At 37.4% G+C, this 22,895-nt stretch overlaps 1 protein-coding gene across 4 annotated transcripts in view; it reads left to right on the top strand.

Moving 5' to 3' along the window:
- MECOM (MDS1 and EVI1 complex locus) overlaps nucleotides 1-22,895 on the top strand; it is a 547,012-nt gene that overhangs the window by 483,962 nt on the left and 40,155 nt on the right. Inside the window, exons 1-4 of one of the 4 annotated variants that reach the window (XM_057738810.1) lie at nucleotides 556-1,252; nucleotides 4,135-4,269; nucleotides 16,184-16,286; nucleotides 19,954-20,170. In XM_057738810.1, the coding sequence (XP_057594793.1) occupies nucleotides 16,238-16,286; nucleotides 19,954-20,170 (266 nt within the window). In that variant the 5' untranslated portion in view covers nucleotides 556-1,252; nucleotides 4,135-4,269; nucleotides 16,184-16,237. Of the gene's footprint in view, nucleotides 1-555; nucleotides 1,253-1,463; nucleotides 1,500-2,732; nucleotides 2,949-4,134; nucleotides 4,270-16,183; nucleotides 16,287-19,953; nucleotides 20,171-22,895 lie in introns of those variants that run through there. The other 3 variants (XM_057738812.1, XM_057738811.1, XM_057738809.1) reach the window with 3 other exon arrangements.

The following is a 22,895-nucleotide window of genomic DNA, read 5'->3' as shown; positions in this document are numbered from 1 at the left end:
GAAATGTCCTTTGCAACTTTTTAGGCTACTGTTTTCTGAGAATTTCTAAACTAATTATGTTTAACGTGAGCCAGCGTGTCTTCACCCTAAACCTCATCCTCGCCCCCTCCAGCGCCCCACCCCCAGCCTCCGTGCACACACCCTCACACCCCGAAAGCCCTTCTCCACCCCGTCACTCCCATCCCCCAACACACATACACACACACACACACACATACACACACACACACACACACACTTACACTTGTGCTTTCAGGACACCGAAACAGAGGATATTTCCCTGGGGAAAGAAATCCTGCCTGGCGAGATCTCCCCATTGGTTGTTTACCCGGAGAAATCTACATGTTTAAGGGGGATGGTGCATCCGTAATCAGTCTGTCCCTATAGGACTGAGTGTTGGCGACCTTTTAGTGACCTCTCCCGCCAGAGGAGGCTGCTGTCACTTTAAAAATTTACTAAGAAAGGAGCAAGCCCGTCTGGCTTCCGATCACTCTGGGCGGCGGGAGATAGCTCCCTTTCTCCCTCGCCCCGGGTTCTTTCTGGATGGCCGAGCAGATCCTCTTTAAAGAGACAGTTCATGAAATAGAAACCCGGCGACTGAGCTAGGAGTTGCGAAAGGGGACGATCCCGTGAGGGTCTAGGACCGGGGAAGGCGCAGCGGAGGATCAGAAAGGGGGCTAGAGCTCTCCTCGCCTCCCCAGGCCCCCCACCTTTTCAAACTCTCCTCCTCCAGCCTGTATCTCCCCCCCACCCCCACCCCCCCACCCCCGCCTTGGAACTGGGAGAGAGAAGTGGAAGAAGTTTTAGTGGGTTTCAGATAACTTTCATTACACATCGAGCAGATAAGAGCAAGAGAAAGTGAGAAAAGAGGGAGGTGATGTGAACCAGAAGGAATAACTCGGAGCTCATTTAGGAAGGGGGGAAAAAAGCCAAAACACACCAAACTCGGGTCACCCAGACGAGAGGAGACTTCATTTCTGGTCTTAAAAAATACACTGTTGGCGGACAATAAATCTGAAACGCGTGGTCCTGGTGAGCAGATCCTAGAGAAGGACAAAGTTATCAGAGACCATTCGGAAATCGAGACGCGAACTTTTTTTTTTTTCTTTTTTTTAAAACATCTCGAAATGTGGCTCGGGATCGTATGAAAGGATTTTCGTGCAGGAAAGCTGGGGGCTGCTGATTATTTTGTTTGTTTTAATTCTTCTGTGATTGCCTTTTATTGCTGAGTTGAGGCCATAGAAATCTTAAGGTAAGAGAACTCACTTTAAAAAAAAAAAAAAAGTCTTGGCGATGTGCATAGTTTGTTCCTTGGGACAGTTTCCTGCCTTGGCACCCCTTCTCCGGGGCGCCCCCCGCCCCCAGCCTTCTTTTCCTCCTTGCCCGCAGTCTCGCGGAGCCCTGTGCTTATCTACGTCGCCGGGGCCGGCGATTTCCTTGTTCCTCCTGGGCAACGGTGCGGTCTGGACGCGTCTCCGGGGTGGGTCGTCCGGCCTTCGGTGGGTCTCTCTGCCGGCTGTCGGCCTCCTTTCCTCGCGCTCTTCTCCTCCTTCCCCTCCCTCCGTGTGTCTGTCCGTCGGTATCAGGGACGCAGAAGGTGGGGTTGCCAAAATCTGAATTCCTGGCACCGGCCACGCGACTTTGGAGCCGCTTTCGGCCCAGTTCCACCTTGCCAAGTAACAGCTTTGCTGTCCAACATCGTGTGCTGCTTCGCGAGAGAGTCACATTCGGACCCTTTGGCTAGATTGTGGGGATTTTTTTTTTTTTTTTTTCTTTCGCTGTTGGTTTTTTGAAAGGGCCTTTCTCTAAAGTCCACCTAAAGGGAATTCTCTCTCTCTCTTTTTAAGCTATCTTTGGAACTTGACAGCTTTTAAAAACACTGGAGTGTGTTAGATGAAATGACGGAAGATGTGTTGTTACTTTATTTTATTTGAGATTTCCGAGACGATTAAGACATGTGGGAGACAAATGCAGTTGTGTTAGCAAATCAAAAGCGAATAATTCACCCGGGGGAAAGGTTTCTGAAGAAAGTTAAGCTTTTGTCTTGGGGCAGGAATACGGAGAGTAGGAAAGTTAATATGTTGGTGAAATATTTGAATAATCATATTACATGTATGTAAAAAGCCATTCTTTGGAAATGAACCTGTTTTTAAATTAATTTCACTGTTGACAGTGGCAATGGCAATAATGTTAACACGGAGTGAAATTACACCCAGAATTTTTATGTGCAGTATATGCAGTGCTGAACTCCCTGCACTCGCGGAAGGGACTGCTAGAAAGCTGAGGGGGTGGATGATTTTTTGACTTTGAAATGAGCACGTTTTCCACCTCTTTCTGCAAATATGAAATGGAACTCGTGTTGCATTTCACTGACTTCACCCTATTTCCTTCATTAAATATTTCTCTAGTGTGTCAGTAGAACTGCCTTTTTTTTTTTTTTCTTTCTTTCTTTCTTTTTTTTTTTTTGGCTAGTCAAGAAAACAAACAACAAAGATCAACCAGAAATCAAACAAACCAAAAAACAAAACAACCATCGCAAGCGCTTATTATTTTAACTTGTGTATTGCTGTTGTTATTTAGGCTCCTTCCAGACATCTGAGGAGGAGGGAAATCTCAAGGTGCCATTTAAACTGCTCAGCACTGAGAGCTGAAGGAAACAAGTTAAAGTTTGTAATTTCATAAATGAGAAATTGTTCAAATCTGTTCTTCTCACTAAAGAGGGTGTTTATTGTCGACTTTTTGTTGTTAGTGTGAAGAGGTGTCCTTGAAAAAGACTTGATGTGTATGTGTATGTGTGTGTAGCTATTATTATTCCTATCTTATGTTTCAATTTTTCTTTTTAAAATTCTGGGACTACTTATTGCCCTTTAATTGCCTCCTGGCCAAAGGCTTATTCATAATGCCTCTTGACTGGAGCCCTCAGAACACTGGGCTCCTTGAAGTTTGTGGTGAGTTAATGACTTGAATCTGCAACTGGGTGATTACCTGAATTCTGTGCAGAATTGCTTTTGGTCTATACACCCAAGAGTTTAGTTTTACCTTTTATAGGTATAGATAGAGCAGAGTTCTGGGGAGGGGGAGGGGTTATTAAATTCATCAATTAATGTTCTAGACTTTATTGTTCAGTCATTGATAGGAAACTTCCTCAAGTTTGCATTAACTGATTGACATTAACATTACCAGCCTTTCTAGTTATTCACCATCAGGTCAAGAACTCTGCAGCTTTTAATATTGATGTTTAAAACATTATTGCTGCTAGTGAATCCAAATAGCTTCGTTTAAGTAGACTAGACCTTAAAAATGGACATTTCCCATCTCAATTGTTGTTTAATAGGTATCTTGAGTAGTGACTAATATTTAGCATAGGCCAAATATAAAATCTCATGAAAAATAACAATATACAACCATATATAATGATGGCAATTTATGACAATATTCTTATATATTTTTTACTTGTTCACAAGCCAGTTTTGGTATTTTACTTACAAAACATAAAACTGAAATGTGCTTTGGCATGTTACCTAAAACTTTAGGTTGACATATTTTGCACAAATGTTTATGAATTATTTATTTCATTTGTTTTTCTTTAGTTTGGTCAGAAGCATCAATGAGACAAATCTTATTATCATCTTCAGTTAAGGGTGTGATTTGCTTCCTGGAGGTGCAATGCAAACTAAGAAGGAATTTGACGATATTTAAAGTTTTAAATTGCATTACTTTAAAATGCAGAAATGTGAAAGTATACACTTACAAGGGAAGACTATCTGAACCTAAAATATTGACTTGTATAGTTTAGAACTATTATGTTAATATATGCTGTTCAATATTATTTTTTGTAAAAATCACGTTGGATAAAATTAAGGCAATAGCACTCATTCATGCATAACAAGGAATCGAGCATTTTTGAAATCTATTAATCAGTTTTTGTAAGTTTTACAGTTGCTTTGTTCCTTTAAAAGCAGTTCATTGCCACTTCTAAGATAACTTATTATTAATATGCATGCTGTCTGACTTTTTTTCTCTTAAGGATTCAAAGGAGGAAACATACATTTGAATAAAATATTTTCAAGCAATTAACCATTCTAATGAATGAGCTGATATGGAAATTGATTGTTCTCATCTTCTTCCTTCTAGATCTTAGATGAGTTTTGCAATGTGAAGTTCTGCATAGATGCTAGTCAACCAGATGTAGGAAGCTGGCTCAAGTACATCAGGTTCGCTGGCTGTTATGATCAGCACAATCTCGTTGCATGCCAGATAAATGATCAGGTATGTTGTAAAGATTTTCTTGTCTTTTTTGGAGGGCACTAAAGTATCAGTGAAGCCTGAAGAATAAAAATAGCAGTGAGCTTCAGAAGTAGACCCTTGTGGCTTATTTGTTGATATGGTGAAAGGTAATGCCTAAATATAAGATGCAGAATAAAGTCATTTTCAGTATCACTTTCTTTCAGTACTTCTTTTTTGGGTAGTTTTTCCACTTTGTGCTAGTGAACTTCATAAATGCTCTAGTTTTCTGGGTATGATTGAATAGTTTAAAAACTGAATAATACTACTTATTAGTAGCTGTTCTTTACCTTTTTTTTTCTTTGCCATCATAATAGGGAGACATTCATAAAAAGTACAGAAATAATCAAGAACACTGAATTTATGCAGAAATTGGAAGTGATACACTTGAAATATTATATAGACTTTATTTTGAATAATAGGTAGATGTGTTTGTATGATCTATGTGTGAACTTATCTGACTATGCATTTGATTTGCCTGATTATAAACGGGAAACACTTTTAGATTAATCAAATACATTTTTTGTTGTTGTTTATGTGAAACGTTTAAAAATATCTGCTGGAAATTGCTTTATGGAGGCTCATGCAATGAGGTTAACTTTAATAACAATAACTATGAAACAAGATCATGAAAATATCATGAAACATATTTTGCACTCAATAAAGTGAAGTTAAGAATCTTATAACTTAATATGACAATACGTAAAACAACAAGGAGTTCAACCTGTTAATTTTTGTTTTATAAACATAGTTGAGTTAGAATATAATTATATTATCATCATTTATTTCTTTTAAACCAATGGTTACGTAAATCAAGTGTGTTTCAAAGACCATATTAAAATGGTTGCTTGGCAAATCTACTATGAAAATCACCACCAAGAAAAAGAAAAGTTTAAATTAGACGTTTCCAATTGAAAGCTGGTAAGTAATGCTAGCGTCATATGGTCTAAGGCTCTATTTCAATCATTGTTATGAGATTATTCTTTGGCATTTTACCAGTTACCAGATAATTTTACTGACTAAACAGTATAAGAGGTAGTAAATTATAAAATTAGGTTTAAATGGGAATCATTTAAAAATATTCAACATATATCAAAAATAGTAAGCCAGTCAATTGGTTTTTTCCCTTTGCTGTAAGAAAACAAGAGGCGTTATTGACAAAGGAAAACATTATTAAATTAGCTATTGATTGTAAGCAGAAAATATCCCAAGTCTGTCATATGAGTTACTGTCACCATCAACAACAAATGTTTTTTGAGCACTGACTATTTGTAGATGTGGGAAATACATAGGTGTAAATGAGTGAATTGTGTGTGTGATGTTTCCTAAAAAAGGAACTGGAAGACCTCAAAAGGTAGCTATAAGATGAAATCATGTAATTATATCATAATAATTATTTGCTTTCCATATTTACTGACAATAGGAGCTGTTTCCTTAGACAGATAAAACTGTTGTAGGATCAGTGAAAAGATGGTTGAAGAATGAGACTTGTGGCCAATACATTTTTTCATTTAGTAGTCATGTGTCTAATATTTTCTAATAAATATACTCTTGTCCTTGGGAATTGTGATTGCATTAAAAAGGGAAACTTTTGCTGTTCCTAAGTGTGAATTAGATTGCTTATTAGAGTAGGCATTTATAATTTTCACATGGTTACTTTTGAGGTACACATTGTAAAATGCATTGCTTTCAAAAGAAAATATGCTGGTTTCATATCTTAATGAGTAGCATGTTTACATATTTTAACTGTAATATCAGGGAAAATAGTTAATCAGGAAAACCATAAAAAGCTAATATTAGATATATACTATTATTTCTGTAAGTTCTCATTTTAAACTTATGTATTTGCTGGCAGAAGTCTAAGATGGTAACAGAGTGCATATCAAATAACATAGTTGTGAAACTGACATTATGTGGTCAAGTAAGTTCACCCATAAACAACGACAGAGGAAAGTCAGAGGTACAAGTCAGATTTGTGTGATAGGCATATATGCATACAATCACACCTAACCCAGTTGGCAAGACAAGAGAGCAGACGCCAAAGTAGTGTATGCATATGTTACAGACGTACTCACCTATAAGCATGTATGCATCTTTTCTAAACGCCAATTAAGACTAACAATTTCAGGCAGCTTTGAAATGTGAATGTTGGACTAGGTACAGTGATGAAAGAGCTGACTACAGAGATTCTCTAGGTCTATTTTTTTACTCTCTTTTCTGTGAGGAATAGGAGCTGCCAAATGGTGAATAAGCACAGCTCATCACATAATGAATGCTCCCATCACGCGAGATATTATTTAATATCCAGGTATAAAAAGACACCCTGGATCAGGAGTAATTATTAAACATTAACAATGACAGCTCACCTGCACAGGACAAAAGCAAATGAAGCACTCGACGAGAAACTGTAAAAAGTGTTTCTCTTTGCTCTGATTCTTAGAGCTCGAGTTTATAAAATGGATTTTAAATAAGTCCTTCATTTTTATAAAAATGAAGAATTGCAGAGGCAGCTTTCAACTGCAAGCTAGTCGTAATAATTAAGGCATCTAACAAAGAAGGGAAAAGGTGACCTAAAACAAAAAGGAGGGTATAGATTATAGTTTACTTTTGCAAAGATATGTATTTTTTAAAATTCTAATATTAGAGATCAAGTTTAGTCAATTTGGATCAGTTTTATAATGATGTGAAGGAATTCTAGAAAAGAGAATTAATGTGTCTGCTAAAGGTGATGATATCGTTTGATAATAGTAGGACAGTCAAAACGTGTATCCTGGATAAAACTTGTATTTGATTTGTTTGAAGTGATGAAGTACTTGGAAACAGCCTGGGTTTTGAATTTCAGGTAGTGTTGATAAAGGGTGTAATCTGTTTTGTATCATAAAGACATAAGCTCTTCAATTAACATTTTCCTAATACCTCTCTACAAACATTTTATTTGATGGGATTTTCCTGAGTTTAAATCTTCCAAAAGATTTCTGCAAGTTATTTTATTGCTGATTTTTTTTTTCAACCCAGAGTGAGCTTTGTGGCAGCTTTTTTCTTGACAGTACTGCCTAGAAGACTCGAGTTTATTGTTTCTAAATGTCTTTTTCATTTCATGTTTTGAAAATTATTGCAGTGATGTTTTTGGAGATAGAAATTCTGCAAATACTGGCATACTTGCTAAACCATAATTTCTAAGTAGCTGCAGCTTCTGACTGATATCCTTATTCCCCCCTGAAAATACTGTATTAACTATAGTAATTTATCTTTGTAAAAGAAGGCCACACCAAAGACACTAGTAAATTAAGTCACACTCCAGTCATAAAATAGCAGATCCACTGAAAATACCCAAGGCTCTTTATCCTTGAAGTCCTAATTATTTTTTCCATATTCCTTAAAGTTTCTGTACAGTGTTACACAGCTATACTGCCATGGCACAGCCTTTAGCTGGACAGTTTTACTGAGACAGACAATGCTTCAATATCTTTACATTTTACCAGTCTGAATTGTCCCGGGTTGAGAATCTAGAACTGGCACTGGGAGGTAGATCAGGGCAGGAACAAAAGCAGAGAGTTGGATAAAGAAAGTTCTTTCCAGAATAGGTCCTCAAGAGGACCAAACATGCAGAGGAAGCATGAAAATGGTTTACTAATTATTCAGAGGTTTCAATGCATCTGGAAGCACCCATGTGTTTAATGTCAAGTAGGCCAAACACTTAGATGAGTGTTTTTTTTTTTTTAAATCTGGATATTCTGATGTTCTTTTCTTTGACGTCTTGTAGGTATCTTACTTTTACACCTATTTTGATGGATGGATGGAGCATGTTGCATTAGATTTGTTCTCACCCTGCTCCTGCCTTTCCCTCCATCCTCTGATGAGTTTCCTTGGACCTCCATTGCTGTACCCTTCACCTAGGTCAAAGGCAAGAGGACCCACAGATCCCCTAGGTACCTCAAATCAGGCCAGTTCTTACCTAGGATATGTTCACAAGTTTAGCGTACTTATGAAATAGCTCTCTGGACCCAAGTTTTCCTCTAATACTTCTTCATGGTGAAACCATTTTGGTTGTAATCATACAAGTCACTAAGGCCCAATTCGAGTAAGTGAACCTTTTCGACTTACACAAGACCTACCTTTCCACTCAGGATAATGAGAATGATCTGGGCATGTGCCTTGGGGTAACATTTTATAGGTGTGTGTATATTCTGCATCACAGAAAGGAACACAATTTCCTTCAAGCTCTTGGCCTGCCCTAACATGGTCTACAAATGGAATAAAGTTCTCAGAAACCCAAGACATTATTAATCTTGTCATTTACACAAGGTGATAAGTCCTTTCATTTTTAAACAGGCCCTTGACAGCTGGTATTTAGTAAGTAGACTAAGAGAAGTCTGCTGTTCCCTCTGAAGAAAACAAAATGTGTCAATAAGAGATTATCTAATGCCTGATGTATATCTTGAAGCCATAAGATCTAGAAGAAGGAGTGCCCCTCAGAGAATACGAGGTCAGAATTCACTTAGGGGATTCTGCCGGCTCCCTTGTGGTGGAGGAACAGCAGCAAGATCTACAGTGTTTGCAGTTGGAACAGGCATTGCTCTCGTTCGTGCTTTACCTTATAAAGTTTTAACTGCTTCCAGGACCATCGTGGCTGAATGGGCACACCCACTTTCCCTCTCCTTGGGTCCACATCAATGGTGCTATCAGGCTGCTGTGACACTACAGCAGTATTATTTTTGCAGGCTTATTATGGACTCAATTATCGAGTTATTTTCTTTGGCTTTTTACTGAGAAAAAAAGTGTATGCCTGCACCATTCAATTCATGCAGTTTGTGCAAAAAAAGCAGGGAAGCTCTACGATGTGAAAGCAAATTGTGATATCTTAGCCTTTTTCTACTTTTTAAACATGTTTGCGTCAACTATCAGGTCATTTGTTAATTTGCTCTTCCTTTACAAGGATTTCTGTCCACATTTTCTATGACCTCTTTTGATGTTAAAATTATTATTGGCTTTGGCCATTTTCTTTGCTTTGCTTTTAAGTCAAGTTCCACTTTTATACCAAAGTTATGCTCTGCTGTTTTTAGATGAATGCCAGCTGGCAATACCCAGAGACTGGCTTTGTGAACAGTGCCTAAGCTGACTTTGAGGGGGTGCTGTCTGGCTGATAAGTTACTTCCTTCACCCGAAGATGAAACTGTCTCAGACATAGTTTGTCAGTTGATATTTACATGATAAAACAAATAGCATCTCCTCCCCCCAAAAAAGTTTCCCTCATGTAATTATGCCCAGCACACAACGCTGCCATAACACTACACAGATGAGGAGTTTTTGTTAAGATTTACAAACCACATACATTGAAAAAAGATGATCTGCACATTTTAAGTAATTAATGTTTGCATATACACAATATTTTTCATTCAGGAAGATCTCAAAGCATCACACCCATACCAGACTCTAGCTATTTCTGGAATGGTACCAAAAAGATAGGTGTCAGAATGCATTACAGGCTATCAAGGAGGAAAACGTTTTGGTCAAGAACACAAGAAACACCTCCAGCCTAGTCAAAAACCCAAAGAGGATCTTTAGCTTCCTCACTTTCCAAGCATTCTGAAACTGTTCAGAATGATCAATTTTCATAGAGTCAGACAAAGTGTCACATTAAAGACAGGTGGCTAATGGATATTTCTTGTGGGGTCTGTAGAGAGATCCTTAGAGGTTATTTAACAGGACAACTCTCAAGGCTCCCAGGCTGGGTACACTGTAGGCTCCAAGTATAATAAAAAGTGGATCTTTATCCCTTGCCCTGTTTTTGCAAACTAGAATCAATAGTCAATTCTCTCTGTTTTGTTTCATCCAATACATACTTGGCTGTCTCTTCACGTTCTTAACAAAGAGATAAAAATGTGTGGGGGCAGAGCCTCTCCTCCATTAAAATTATTGTTCTGAAAATAGCCAGTGAATACATATATTTTTATTTTGGAAGCACATACAGCAAGACAGTACCTGATATTTCTCAGTTAATATTTTCTAGTCTTTAGACTGTTACCTTAAAGAGAAATTCATAATACTATGTCTTTGGAGAAACTAAGGAAACTAAGGATGGTTTGCTTTAGCAAAACTTGGCCATGATAATGCTTCCATTCTGTTGGACAAATACTGTACATTCTATTGTCAGTCTCTTTCTGTTGAAGACACTTTTTGTTATTGCTTACTAATCAGGATTAGATGTGTAATAGGGTCTTTCTTTCAGAGGTTAGGAGCTTGTCACTCCTGCCCTCCTGAATTGGGGTTTCCCATGTTGCTATGGATAGATCAGGGGTCCAGAGCATGTTTTCTAAAGCCAGCACATATGCACACGTTGTCTCTGTGGACTTGATGTTACCTCTGCAGCATTAAGATTGACAGATGTGTTCATATCAAATATTGACTTTGTTCAGATGTGCAAACGGTCACTTATCTCCCCTCTTACACACCCTCTAAACATTAAAGTTCCATTCAGCTTTTCCTAGTCTTTGGACTGGTAAATTGAATGAAACTATAGAAAATAAAGCATTCAGGCTGAATGTTGGTAGCTGGGAGGGAAGGATTCAACGGTCTACTTCAAAGTGAAAAGACAGCAAGAGTCTGAAAAAGTTGTCTCTCAGTACAGATTTTGCAGGGAGTACGTTTCTCTATTATTTCAATTATTACAACTTCCTGAAGAGGTTGAGGGTCACTCATAATTCACACTTCTGCCATTTTCAGACATGCCAAATGCAGTCTATTAAGCATAAATAAAACTTCCAGTGCTTGACCAGGAAAAATAAACGGGAATTCATAACAATGAGTCCTTATTCATCTTTTTAAAAGTAAATGATGTGTTTTCTTTCTCTCTTGTTTTCCCTCTTGTGCACTGAATTTTTCTTCTGTCTCAGTAGTACAAGCATAATACTTTAAATCGATCCAAGCATAGCAAACTAGACAGCAAGTTTGGTCTGACAGATTCTAGATTTTTCCCTTTTATAGGATAATAAACAAGAACCCACATTATTACCATTTTTAAATACAGATGGTAGCATCATCAATTTGATGAAGGAATAGGTTGAACACAGGCTCTGACAGTATGAAACAGAATTAACCTGAAAGTCTTTTATAGCCTATTACCTTTCCTATCAGAATGCTTATGAGTCCATACTCTCTTTAGTGGCTGTCCTCTTGGGCTTAAATAACAAAAGAAAATGAATATTTAATAAAATGTGATTGATTTCAGTTCCAACTCTATATAATAAAGTTATCTATAACATATATCACATATAATATGCAATTTATAAAATATATAATTATGTATAACTTATTTGATATATAATTAGAATAATCATATGCCATTAAATATTAATTTATGTTAGTGTGTAAAATATGAGATTACTAAGATCTTGTGCAGATTTAGAAATTTCTCTAAAAGGTATACTTTGCCACATTTATAAATCACATATAAAATATATGATATATCCAAGCACATATATACTTATATACATTTTGTATGAAAATATACATTTTGGCAGTCTAAAATTTGCTAAATCAAATCCACATCACCACTGCCTTTTACTTTTAGCTTAGCCTTGTGCATATTAATTGAACAAATATCATTTTGACATTTGGAAACATTTCAAGGTTTGATTAAAATAAATTAAGAATAATAATTTTTAAGGGTAATTCCTTTATACATGCATAATATATTTATGTCTCAAATTGTGAACTTCGCTAGTAGTAAAAGTGAACAATTTGAGGGATTTCTAGTTTTATCTTCAAATATCTGAATTGTTTAGAATTTTAAAAAAACATATTAAGAAATTTCACTAATATGATATTTTGGCAAATTTTAAAAATAAAAGAATATAGAAAGATCTATTAAAACATTTACTATAATATTTATTCTTATAAATTAAAATATTCAGGGATTCCGATATAATATCCATACTTACAAGAAGAGAGATAAAGCGCTCTGGGAAAATTAAAAAGAGTCTAGCAAGATATTGGGAAAATTAAGTTTTTTCTATGATAAGATGAAAAGACCACCTCAACTTTCGAAAGTTTCCAATGTATGGAGAGTTAGGTCATGTTCATAGCATGTTGTGTTTCTGGAATTTGGTATTAGCTACCAAATAGAAAACTCTGAAGGAGTTAACACAGTTTTAAAATATTTATCATGACTTTTAAAAAACGAGCTCCTCATATAATCCTATGTTCTTATACTAAAAGGCCCTATTCCTCTAATTTTTCACCTTATATTGGGAGAGATTGAGTTTTCCCTTCTAATAGAGCATTCTGAGAGACACACAGCAAAATAATAAATCAACAACCCTTTTGTATCCATTCCAGTTTTTTCTAAGTGTTTGAGACTTTCGAGTCCCCCTTTAAATACTTGAGTTGAATTCATCACAAAATCCCAGATCCAGGACGTTTTTATTTTGGTTCCAGATAACTTTTTCCATAAAATCCCGTGATGGAAGAGACTCGTTAACTTTTTTATGGAATTTAACAGAGTAATTGACTCCCTTCCAGTTTTCTCCAATACAAAACCCAGAGAGCTTATATTAGTAGTGTCTCTGCTTCTGGTACATAAGTCAGATGACATGTAATTCATAGGACTGCCGTATAGCTGAAACTTTGAGAATACACTGATTTTAAAGACATTATGATTATATTTTTATAAGCATGGTCAAGTATACTTAATACACAAACCTGCGAGAGAAGCTACATAAATCACTTCTGTTCTTTATTATATTTTTATTTGCTGGAAGACCTATTTTATAACATAAAAGCATAGATGTGATACCTTTTTTTCTGAAGGGCTTGATTCTTCCAACATTCCATTCCATCTTTCCCCCACATAATTGTTTTGAGGCAACAAATTATTATGTTTTCATTTAAACTACTTCTTTCACTTCTCAAACGCCTGCTGGTGTATTATTATTGCTAGAACGTAAACCAACTTTATATGCAGACATCTCTGAATTCAAGTATTCAAATTATACTTTGGGGCCATTGTAATTATAAGAGGAAAGACATCCTTTTCCTTCAGTCTCTGTAAGATCCGAAGAGATGAGATATAATGAAATGGCAAGTGGTAGCAACACCTTGAAAAAAAAGCACTGGATTTCTAAGGGTGGTAGATGGGGCTTCGAGGCACATTCTTACTGCGATATGAGGAAGCATGCCCAGAATCTGCCCTCATTACGTCGGGCTCTTGCCAGTTCTTTTCAAACCTCAGTTTCATGAGCACCATAAAAATTCACTTAAAATCGAAAAGAACACCCTGAAGTTAAAACCCACTCTGCTTTGCTTTGCCTTTCGTGTCCTGGAATGTCACCTTTTACCTCCAGTAAATAAAGCCAACATCAACACTCTTCCGTGTCTTTTATTTTTTATGCACTCAATATTCTTCACATGACAATCTGGACACTTGAAGGGAAATTGCAGTAGTGATCTATGTCCCGGCAAAGAGAATTGTCTTTCTAATATATAGTTACAATGTATCCATCACTTTCTTTTGTTTCTTGGACTGTTCACATTGGATTGAGTAAATCTAAAATGGAATTAAAAGAGACATGATTAATAGTGGACTCCAAATAAGTAATGATATCATAATACTTTCTTCCAATGATCTGGCATGTGTGTCTCTGCAGCATTCCCCAGCAGAGACAATTGTACTGTTTTACGGTCTTGTGTGGTATTGTCTCTTTAACCTCACGGTTTCCGAGAAGCCACTGAAAAGTTCTAATATGTCACAATTCAAATGTCAACATGTTGTTGGAAAGGAAGCTAATAAGTTAAACCTTTGAGAGATGCCAAAAGAAGAGGTGATTCAAACTGTTGAGAGAAGTCCATTGTTTTCTAAGGGGAAATGGAACTCTAGAATGAAACAGGGTGCTAATAAGCGTTTATCTGGAAGGTTTAGGGGGAAAAAGCAAAGGCACGCTCATTTTTTTCTTTTTTTTCAGTCTGGTAACTTTTTGAGCAGAACTGTTCCTCTCAGTGTACTTCCAAAGAAGGCAAAATGTGAACGTTAGGGTTAATGAGATACAAACTGTAAATTCTCTGGTTTTTATAGAATCAGCACATAACAGGGAGTAATTTTACTAAGATAGTCTGGATTTTATCTATGGATAGAGATAAAGAATCTTAGGTTATATTATATTAGGGCAACATTTTTGTGTTTAGCATTATTTTCTGTAAAGCAACTTCATGTGGTTAAATTACTGTTGCATGAAAACATGATTTTATTTTGACAGGAAAGAAACTAAGCAGAAAATGCTCCTCATTGAGTTATTTTTTGAATTTAGCACAGTTTTGTGCTCTGGTCTTTTTAAAGAAAAATAAACAATTGGAGTTTAGAGCCACCTACTGGAATGAAGAGGCACGTACTTACGTTTAATGTCCTCTGCTTTTCAAGAGATAAACAGATAAATATAATTAAATTATGCACATTTCTGTTGCTCTTATATGACATGAAATTACTCAGCCTTTCTCAGCTTGAAATATTAAGTGGCCCTGCAAGAAACAACAGTTAGAGCAATGTCTTCTCAAAATAGATCCTTCCCATTTCTTAGTAGGGTGTGCCAATTTGTGTTATGTGATTTTTCTCCCCATTGCATCAAGACTGAGCAGAATTGAATCCCTAGTTTGGATGTTGTCTTTGTTGCTTTTGGTGGTGGTGGTGGGGGTGTGTGTGTGTGTGTGAATGTAATTGTTCTCATTTTCACCAGTTAACTGTTTAACTATAACTTTATTCTTTCTTTCATAACCTGTATCTGGTTACAGAATTGTTGTTTAATAAATAATCCTAGAGTAGAATTAAAAACTAAGAACATTTTATGTTAACATGAAAAGGCACCTTAAATATTTTCATGATTAAATCCTTTTTATATTGAGATGTAATTGACATATAATATTATATTAGTTTCAGGTGTACAACATAATAATTCGATGTCTGTGTATGTTGCAAATCAGAATTAAATGCTTTTATATATGAAGAAACCCTGAATCCTGGACACGTAAATTGAGCAATGACTTACCAAAGGTCACTGAGCTGGTCAGGGGAAAGGTAGGAAGCTCTTGGAAATTATAGGTCAGGGTTTTTTCCACACTTGCCCCACTGCTTTTTAGTCAGTTGTTAATGGATTTATTAAACCCTTCCTCTCATCAGCATTTTGCTAGAAAGTAGGAGGAATAAGCACCACCCCCAAACCCTGGTAAAGGAATCAATTGAAGGCACAAGGCCAGCTTTCAAAGAGTGAGCTCAGGAGCTGGGTCATGAAGGCAGGTCCTGGATCTGTGAGTACACCTTTCAGTTGGTAAAAGAGGGATTAACTTTTTAAGAAACAAAATGCTCTCCTTTGACTATGTTCTCTACAGATCTTGTCATGATTTTTATGTTGTGTCCCTCCAGCCTATTACCTTAAAAGCGGCTTGTTGAGAAGGTGCTACTTTTGCGAACATGCTCAGGGGCTCAAGGGGAGTAATTGTGCCCCCGCCAGCCTTCGCCAGGCCACTGCTGGGTAACGCGGGGCACACTCCGCTCTCTGAGTATGTGTGTGGTTCGCTAGAGTAAGGGATTCCGAGAAGGGATCCTTCTTTGTTAAACATTACACAGGGTGTATGTGACACAGCAAGTCTTGCATGAAGAAAATTTGATGTGTGAATTGGGAGTTGGAAAAGATTTATAAATTGGCATGAGAGTCACAGCTTTCCATTTGTCATCAGAGGGCTAATTTTCAGTGTATAAAACAGGAAGTCATAGTTCTTTGTGATGAAAATGAAGAGGAATATCTTTGTTAAGGTATGGGAAAATGTACAGTTATCTTAGTGTGTATCTTGCCCTTTCTTAATATTCACTTCTCTTTCTGTCTTTCCCACCCCACCCGTTGGCTGCGTCCTGAAGATATTTTATAGAGTAGTCGCAGACATTGCACCGGGAGAGGAGCTCCTGCTGTTCATGAAGAGTGAAGACTATCCCCATGACACTATGGCGCCGGATATCCACGGTTAGTACCACTCATGTCACCATCCGCATCCCCCTCATTTGGAGATGACTGTGATGGAGCATGCCACGGGGTCCATCACACTTGGTCCTTGTTAGTCTCCCTAGCTAGTCAATGTCATTTTTAACAAATTCCTTCTCATCGAGTGGCTATTTTCTTGGTGTGCCATCTGGCTAATATTATGGTGAAGCTAAAGTAAGCAGAGGTCTTCTCTGAAATGGAGGTCAAAGGAATTTTGAATATTTGGACTGAGATATCACCATAGGTAAACCTTTTTGTCCATGCCTTAGACTGTGGTTAGACTCCTTCCACTGTAAAAAAGTCATTTCAGGGAGCTTGGTTTGGGGTTTTTGTAAACCTAGCAGTTGTTCCTCCCATTTGATGTTCTGTTACTGGGAAAAGTGTTTCTACTTGAATAAAATCCTTGCCAGCATGACCACATGGGATGGGGCTGGAGGGATGAGGATTGGGAGAAAAGTACAGATGAGGAAATTTTAGAGCCAGAGGAATTTGTATTTGTCAGAGACCTATTCTAAATTAAAGAAGGGGGGCATCAAAAAGAATTATGATTACTAGTGTAGATTCAGGTAAGAGTAAAAGGAAATTTTATTTGTATTGATTTGTATCATTGGGATGAGCATTTAAGACTTTTTTCTTTCTCTTTCCTGTTTCTCTCTCCTAATGTAATGTGATTTGATTCAGCATAATCTAGTGGTGTCTCTAGAGTATTTTTATGGTTGGAAGGACCACTGGGAAGGGTTACCCATCCCAACTTAGCTGAGAGGTGGGGATGGCTCTACTTCCCATCTCTCTGGCATTCCAAACTAGAGAACCTCAGCCTCTGCTTCTGTAGCTCTTGAAAAGGAAGCTGACACTATTGGCTGCTCTTTATTTGAACATTTTTTCCTTTGGCTGAGCTGCCTTCTGCCTCTTTGTAGATTATACCAGTTGTATTTTGGGGAACCTTTTGGAAATTGTTTTGTCCTTAGAAACTGTGACAAGTCAATGGCGTCAGGAACCCAGACTTGTCAACTAGCCTGGTAGAGTTTGAACCTGAATAGGGAGCCTGACCCAGTGGGAAAGGGCTCTTTGACAGTAGGGAGTGCTTAGATGATAAAAAAATATATATATAATTTGGGCTTTCTGTGGTGTCTTTCATCAGTGAATGTTTGCTCTAAAAAGATTTTCAAACTATTTTTTTGAAATATAAAAGGTTAGTGTGCTATTCTACAAAGCCTAAACAGAGGTGACTATTTTTCTTTTGGGGCTACCATTCATAAATTATCTGCCTTTACAACACTCTCGAGCCCCTCGGTTGCTTTTTATTTTCACTGTGTCGTATCCATATCCGTTACATATACCAGATATGTTAAATACGATGTTTATACTGTTTAAATGGTGATTTGGATTTCATACTTCTAGGATTTAATGTTTCTTAGGAAAGAGAAAATAAAACACACGCATTGTACACCTACTATTGTATGCTCTCCATTCGTGTCTCATTTAGTCTTTTAGACATAGATTGAACCTGTGAGAAAGGAATTATTTCCATTATGCAGATAGGAAAAAGGAGGCCACGTCAGGCTAAGTAAATTGGCCAAGACCACATGACTAGAAAGGGGTAGAGTCAGCATTCAAACCAAGGTCTTGGTGTCTCTAAAGCCTATGCCTGTTCATAGGCCTGGAGGTTGTTTGTGTTCAGACTGCTGGCTGAGATCCTAAATTTACATCTTAAACATGTGAAGGGTGTCACAAACTATAGGAAACGTTTCCATTATCTAGTTTACGTTATCGAGAAACCTGTCTTACAGCTGAGGTGATTTATTTTAGAATAGCTCCCTCTTCTTTAACCAAGTCCAAAGCTGACAAACCCTACCGAATCTACATGCTACTTTCTTTACCTTTCTGGCCCCTGTGTTATTGGTTTCGTTTAAACTAAACCAGTGTCGTATGTGGATTATAGCAGCGACGACCCGGTTGACCTCTCTGCTTGGCTTCTCAAGCTGCAGTGGGGTGTTCCAACTTTCAGTGGCTTTCTGTGCCCTTCTTAGCATGGACCTAAAAAGCCCCTGGTGACTGCTATGCCTCTAACTTCATTTCCCATCCCTCCCCAATGTGCACCCTATAAACCTGTCACACCTTACTACAGCTGTGCCTTTCCACGAGGCTGCCCTGCTCTTTCTTGACTTCCTTGTTGGTCCCTGCTACTCCCGCCACCTGAAATGTCTTCCCTCGTCCAGCTTCCCCTGGCAGATTCTTCCTTATTACAAAGTCTTTGCTGAACCTCTCTCCCTCAGGGTAGATGGATTCGGCCATTCCTCTGGGCTCCCTTAGGCCCTGCACATGCATCTGTCGTAAGATGTATCACACTTGTTTGTTCACATGTGTATCCCCTTGGGTTTCTTACATATTCATTCCCAGGTAAAATGCCTCCCATTCGGTAGGTGACTAAAATATTCCCTCAAAGACATTCGATCAGTGAATAGTGGGCTGTAGGTCCTGGCTGCAGGTCTGTAACACAGGGAGTGTGTATCGTGGTGCTGTCCTCTGTGTCTTTCAGCATTGTGAGCTGTTTGCGGGACTTCTGTGATTGTGTCTGTGTGACTGGGGCATAGCATGGCCTCATGAGTGGGCTAAAAGCTATTCCGATGGAAAGAATAGAAACTGTGCCGTCACTACCTGACACTCCACAACCTTGTTATCTCTAGTCCCCACTATTACCATTTATTTATCTTAGTGATTTAAAGTGCAAATTCATGATATGTTGGCTACTTAACAAAGCCATGCCAATTAGCACTGACCCTGGGGGAACATAAATGAGCCTAGAAAAGGGCTAGAATTATGCTGTGTCCACTATAAGTAGTGATGAATCTCCCAAGTTCATGGGTATTACCCAGGTTTAAGTACGGCATCAGATAGGGACTCTGTCCCGTGTCCCTTCCAGGTAACATGGCCCAGCAAGAAGGGTATGGAACAGAGAGGCGTTCAAAGTCTGACATAACCACTTAGCTCTGGGATCCCTGACTGGTTACTGAACTTCTCTGAGCTTCAATACCCTCCTCTGAAAATTGGAATACAAATCTGACATATAATTCCTCATGGTCAGGTTTTAGGCATATCAATAATCCATGTACAGGGCTGAGGACATATTGGTGCTCAGTAAGTGGTCGTTATGACTTTTAATATCCTGTAAATATTAAACCTGGAAGGGTTTCATCATAAAGTTTTATCTGATAAGAAGGCTACATGGAAGCCACAGCAATCACTTCTGTTATTGTGGTAGGCTTTGTCTTGGCTTCTTTACACTTATTATTTCTTTTTCTATTTTCTTTTCTGTTCTGTTCTTTTCCTCTTGCTTTCTTTCCCTTCCTTCCTTCCTTCCTTCCTTCCTTCCTTCCTTTCTTTCTGCCATGCTGCACGGCATGCGGGATCTTAGTTCCCTGACCAGGGATCGAACCCATAGAGTCTGCAGTGGAAGCACACGGTCTTAACCACATGACTGCTAGGGAAGTCCCTACATTTATTAGTTCTAATCCATGTTAAAATGGAAGTGGTGGAAAGGACAACCAAATAATTTTTATTGTGTCTTCCAGAATTGGATAAGATTTGCCAGTGTGTGGTGGTACTTCCTGATCACCTAGTTATAGTAACACCTGAATTATTTTCACAGAAGAACGGCAATACCGTTGTGAGGACTGTGACCAGCTCTTCGAGTCCAAGGCTGAACTCGCGGATCATCAGAAGTTCCCATGCAGCACCCCCCACTCGGCATTCTCAATGGTAGAAGAGGACTTTCAACAAAAACTTGAGAGTGAAAATGATCTCCGAGAAATACATGCAATTCAGGAGTGTAAGGAATGTGACCAAGTTTTTCCTGATTTGCAAAGGTTAGACATGGCGTGTTGCACTACAAAATTGTGTTTATTTACTCTGCAGTAAAATGTTGTTTATGCTGAATCTTCAGAATTGATACCGATGGGAAATTTGGAACAGCAAGAAGCTGGACAAATGCGTTAATCACATGTTCGGAAATGATTTTCTCCTGGAAATTCTCACCTGTAAAATATTTTCAGTGAAGTTTGAATTAGTTATTTTGATGCCAGATAAAAAATAGTATGTTTATTATTATTTAAGGAGTGTTATTAGCAACTGAAAGTTTCACATTATAGTAAAACATAACTTAGAGGAGGAATCAAGAGTACTGGAGCGAAAATGATGCTAATTAACCTAATTTTACACCAAACAGTAAAGTGACCCTCTAGAAACGTTACGATGATAAAAAAGAGACTGTTTCGATACTTACTTAACATAAGATAGATGTCTTTTGATAGACCAGTGTAATCTGTGATTTAATTTCAACTATTTATCTAAACTGCACCTATATAAAAGAATAAGAGAAGCATGTTCTGTGAAGAAAATGTTGAATTTTCTGAAAGGGAAAAAATAAACATGATCCAAATGAAATAATTCTTTAACACTTGTTTTTAACAAAATGCAAATCATATTTCAGTGATGTATTAACTTTTCATAGCCCTTTGAATTTAATTCAAGACTATTTTTAAATTCTATTTAAAAATACCAACAACCCTGGAGCCTACTTTTGGAAAACTGTGTTGATAATTATGCTACAAAATGGTCTTTCAAATCAGAGAGGATTTTAACCAGCTAATAAGTTTTTTGTTTGTTTGTTTCTATCTAATGATTTTTGCCTTGGTCCACAAACAGTTTTAATAATTGCATTCATTACTTTGCTTTTAGATCTGGAATCTAAAATCAGAATTTCAACTGAACATAAAATCATTGTGTTTAAACGGGAATGGGAGTATATCAGCTGACCTTACTCAAGGGTGTGAATTACTCACAGTTTGTCTTGAACGCTCCACCTCTTTCAGTTTACCTTTTTGTTTCCTTTCTTTCCTTAGTGCCTCCTCTTCCTCCTTCTCTTTTCACCCCTGTGGATTGCCCTGCATCTCCCTTATCATAGGAAAGGATTTCATATGGTAGAAATTCATTGTAATGCATAGATGACCAAAAAGGCATCAGGTATAACCCATTCCTTGACAAGACTGAGTCAAAAGAATGAATCTTTCTAGCTTTGAAAATTCAGGCTTAATCTAGCTATTAGAGAGAAAACATTTTGGGGACTAAGAGAGCTTTCCCAGTATACTTTAAACTCATCTTTACTACTTAATATAAACCCACATGGAGAATAAATCTGTTATATATGTTTGGTAAAACATGGATTTGTAAAAACATCACAGCATGTCTCCTAAATATATTGTGTCCAGATTAAAAGCCAAAACTACTAAATACCAGCAGATAAGAAAAGTGTTTATACTGTAAAGCCATATCGCTGATGCCAGAGAGTAAATATATTTCCTTCTATTTTGTTATCAGAAATAATGGACAGCGTTATAAAACAAAAATTGACAGACTGAACACTAAAATGTTGTGTATAGCAGTACTTCTTAGGTGGAGAAAGCTTCTTACTCTGACTAGGTATAAGATTAAGCCTGAGTCAGGGCTACTTAATGCCAAAACCAACTGTCAATTTAGTTCCTTCAGTCAAACATTCAGTAGGAAACAATAAGGAAACCTAATTATCTGGCATTGGATGAACCCTCAAAACTCACTTTTCAGTAACTCAGCCAGATGGATATATCATGTCACTGTGCAACCTCATATCAATCACCCAAGTGATATTTGGGGTTCTATAATTTAGCCAGTGCAGAACCTACTTGCCCTGAATATTTTCCACTTTATTGAATCTGATATTGTTGTTTTATATGCTAAACAAATGAGAATTGCTTTCTTGACATGATGTATTATTCTGTTCTGTATCCTTTTTGTAAAATATTGAGAAAAGAATGCCACCCTCCAGAAAAAAGGGGAGCAAGGAACAAAAGTTGATATGCAAAAGATGGAAAGAGCCCAGAAGGCTAAGCAAAGCTCTATAAATTAGGATAAAATTCTATGAAAAGTGAAGTTTCATTATGACTGACTGGATACTTCTGTGTTTATGAAAGCAGTGAACATCTGCTTTTGTAAGAACCACTTGCCTTTTTATTTTCTATCATTGATTAGCTGATAGCTGATCATTCCATGGAGCAATGAGGGTTTTATGCTGGATTAGAAGAAGCAAAGAAAAGTTCCCCTACTTTGCTATCTTTTTACCCTTTTGTGCCATGTACTGCACTTTTTTTTTTAAATAGATGATTTTTTAATAAGAATACTAGAATAATTCACATGATGCAATCAATGTTAAATTTCTATTTTGGGGGTAGAAAAACAAACTTCATTTTTATGTACTGCACTTTTAAAACAATATCATACCCTTGGAGTTAGGAGGCAGGAAAAAGACTCAATGTATAGGACGATCTTCTGCCACTAGGCTTCAAGGTTTATGATTTGAGATACATATTGGAATATATGTCATAAAATGGCATGCCTTGATGGTTTGCAAAGGACCATGGCAAGAAGAGCAATCTGTACAACAGTTTTGGAAGATGTCCCTGACTCAGTTCAATGTTAACTGCCATTATTGATATCTTCTCTTAGCTCTCTGATTAACATTTCGACTTGTGTAACAAACAGAGGATTACATATTGTAGA

This window comes from Hippopotamus amphibius, chromosome 6 (genome assembly GCF_030028045.1).
Source record: "Hippopotamus amphibius kiboko isolate mHipAmp2 chromosome 6, mHipAmp2.hap2, whole genome shotgun sequence".
In the NCBI taxonomy this organism is placed as follows: Eukaryota; Metazoa; Chordata; class Mammalia; order Artiodactyla; family Hippopotamidae; genus Hippopotamus; species Hippopotamus amphibius.
The sequence above is the reverse complement of the archived record's forward strand: the minus strand, read 5'-3'. Positions and strand labels throughout refer to the sequence as shown.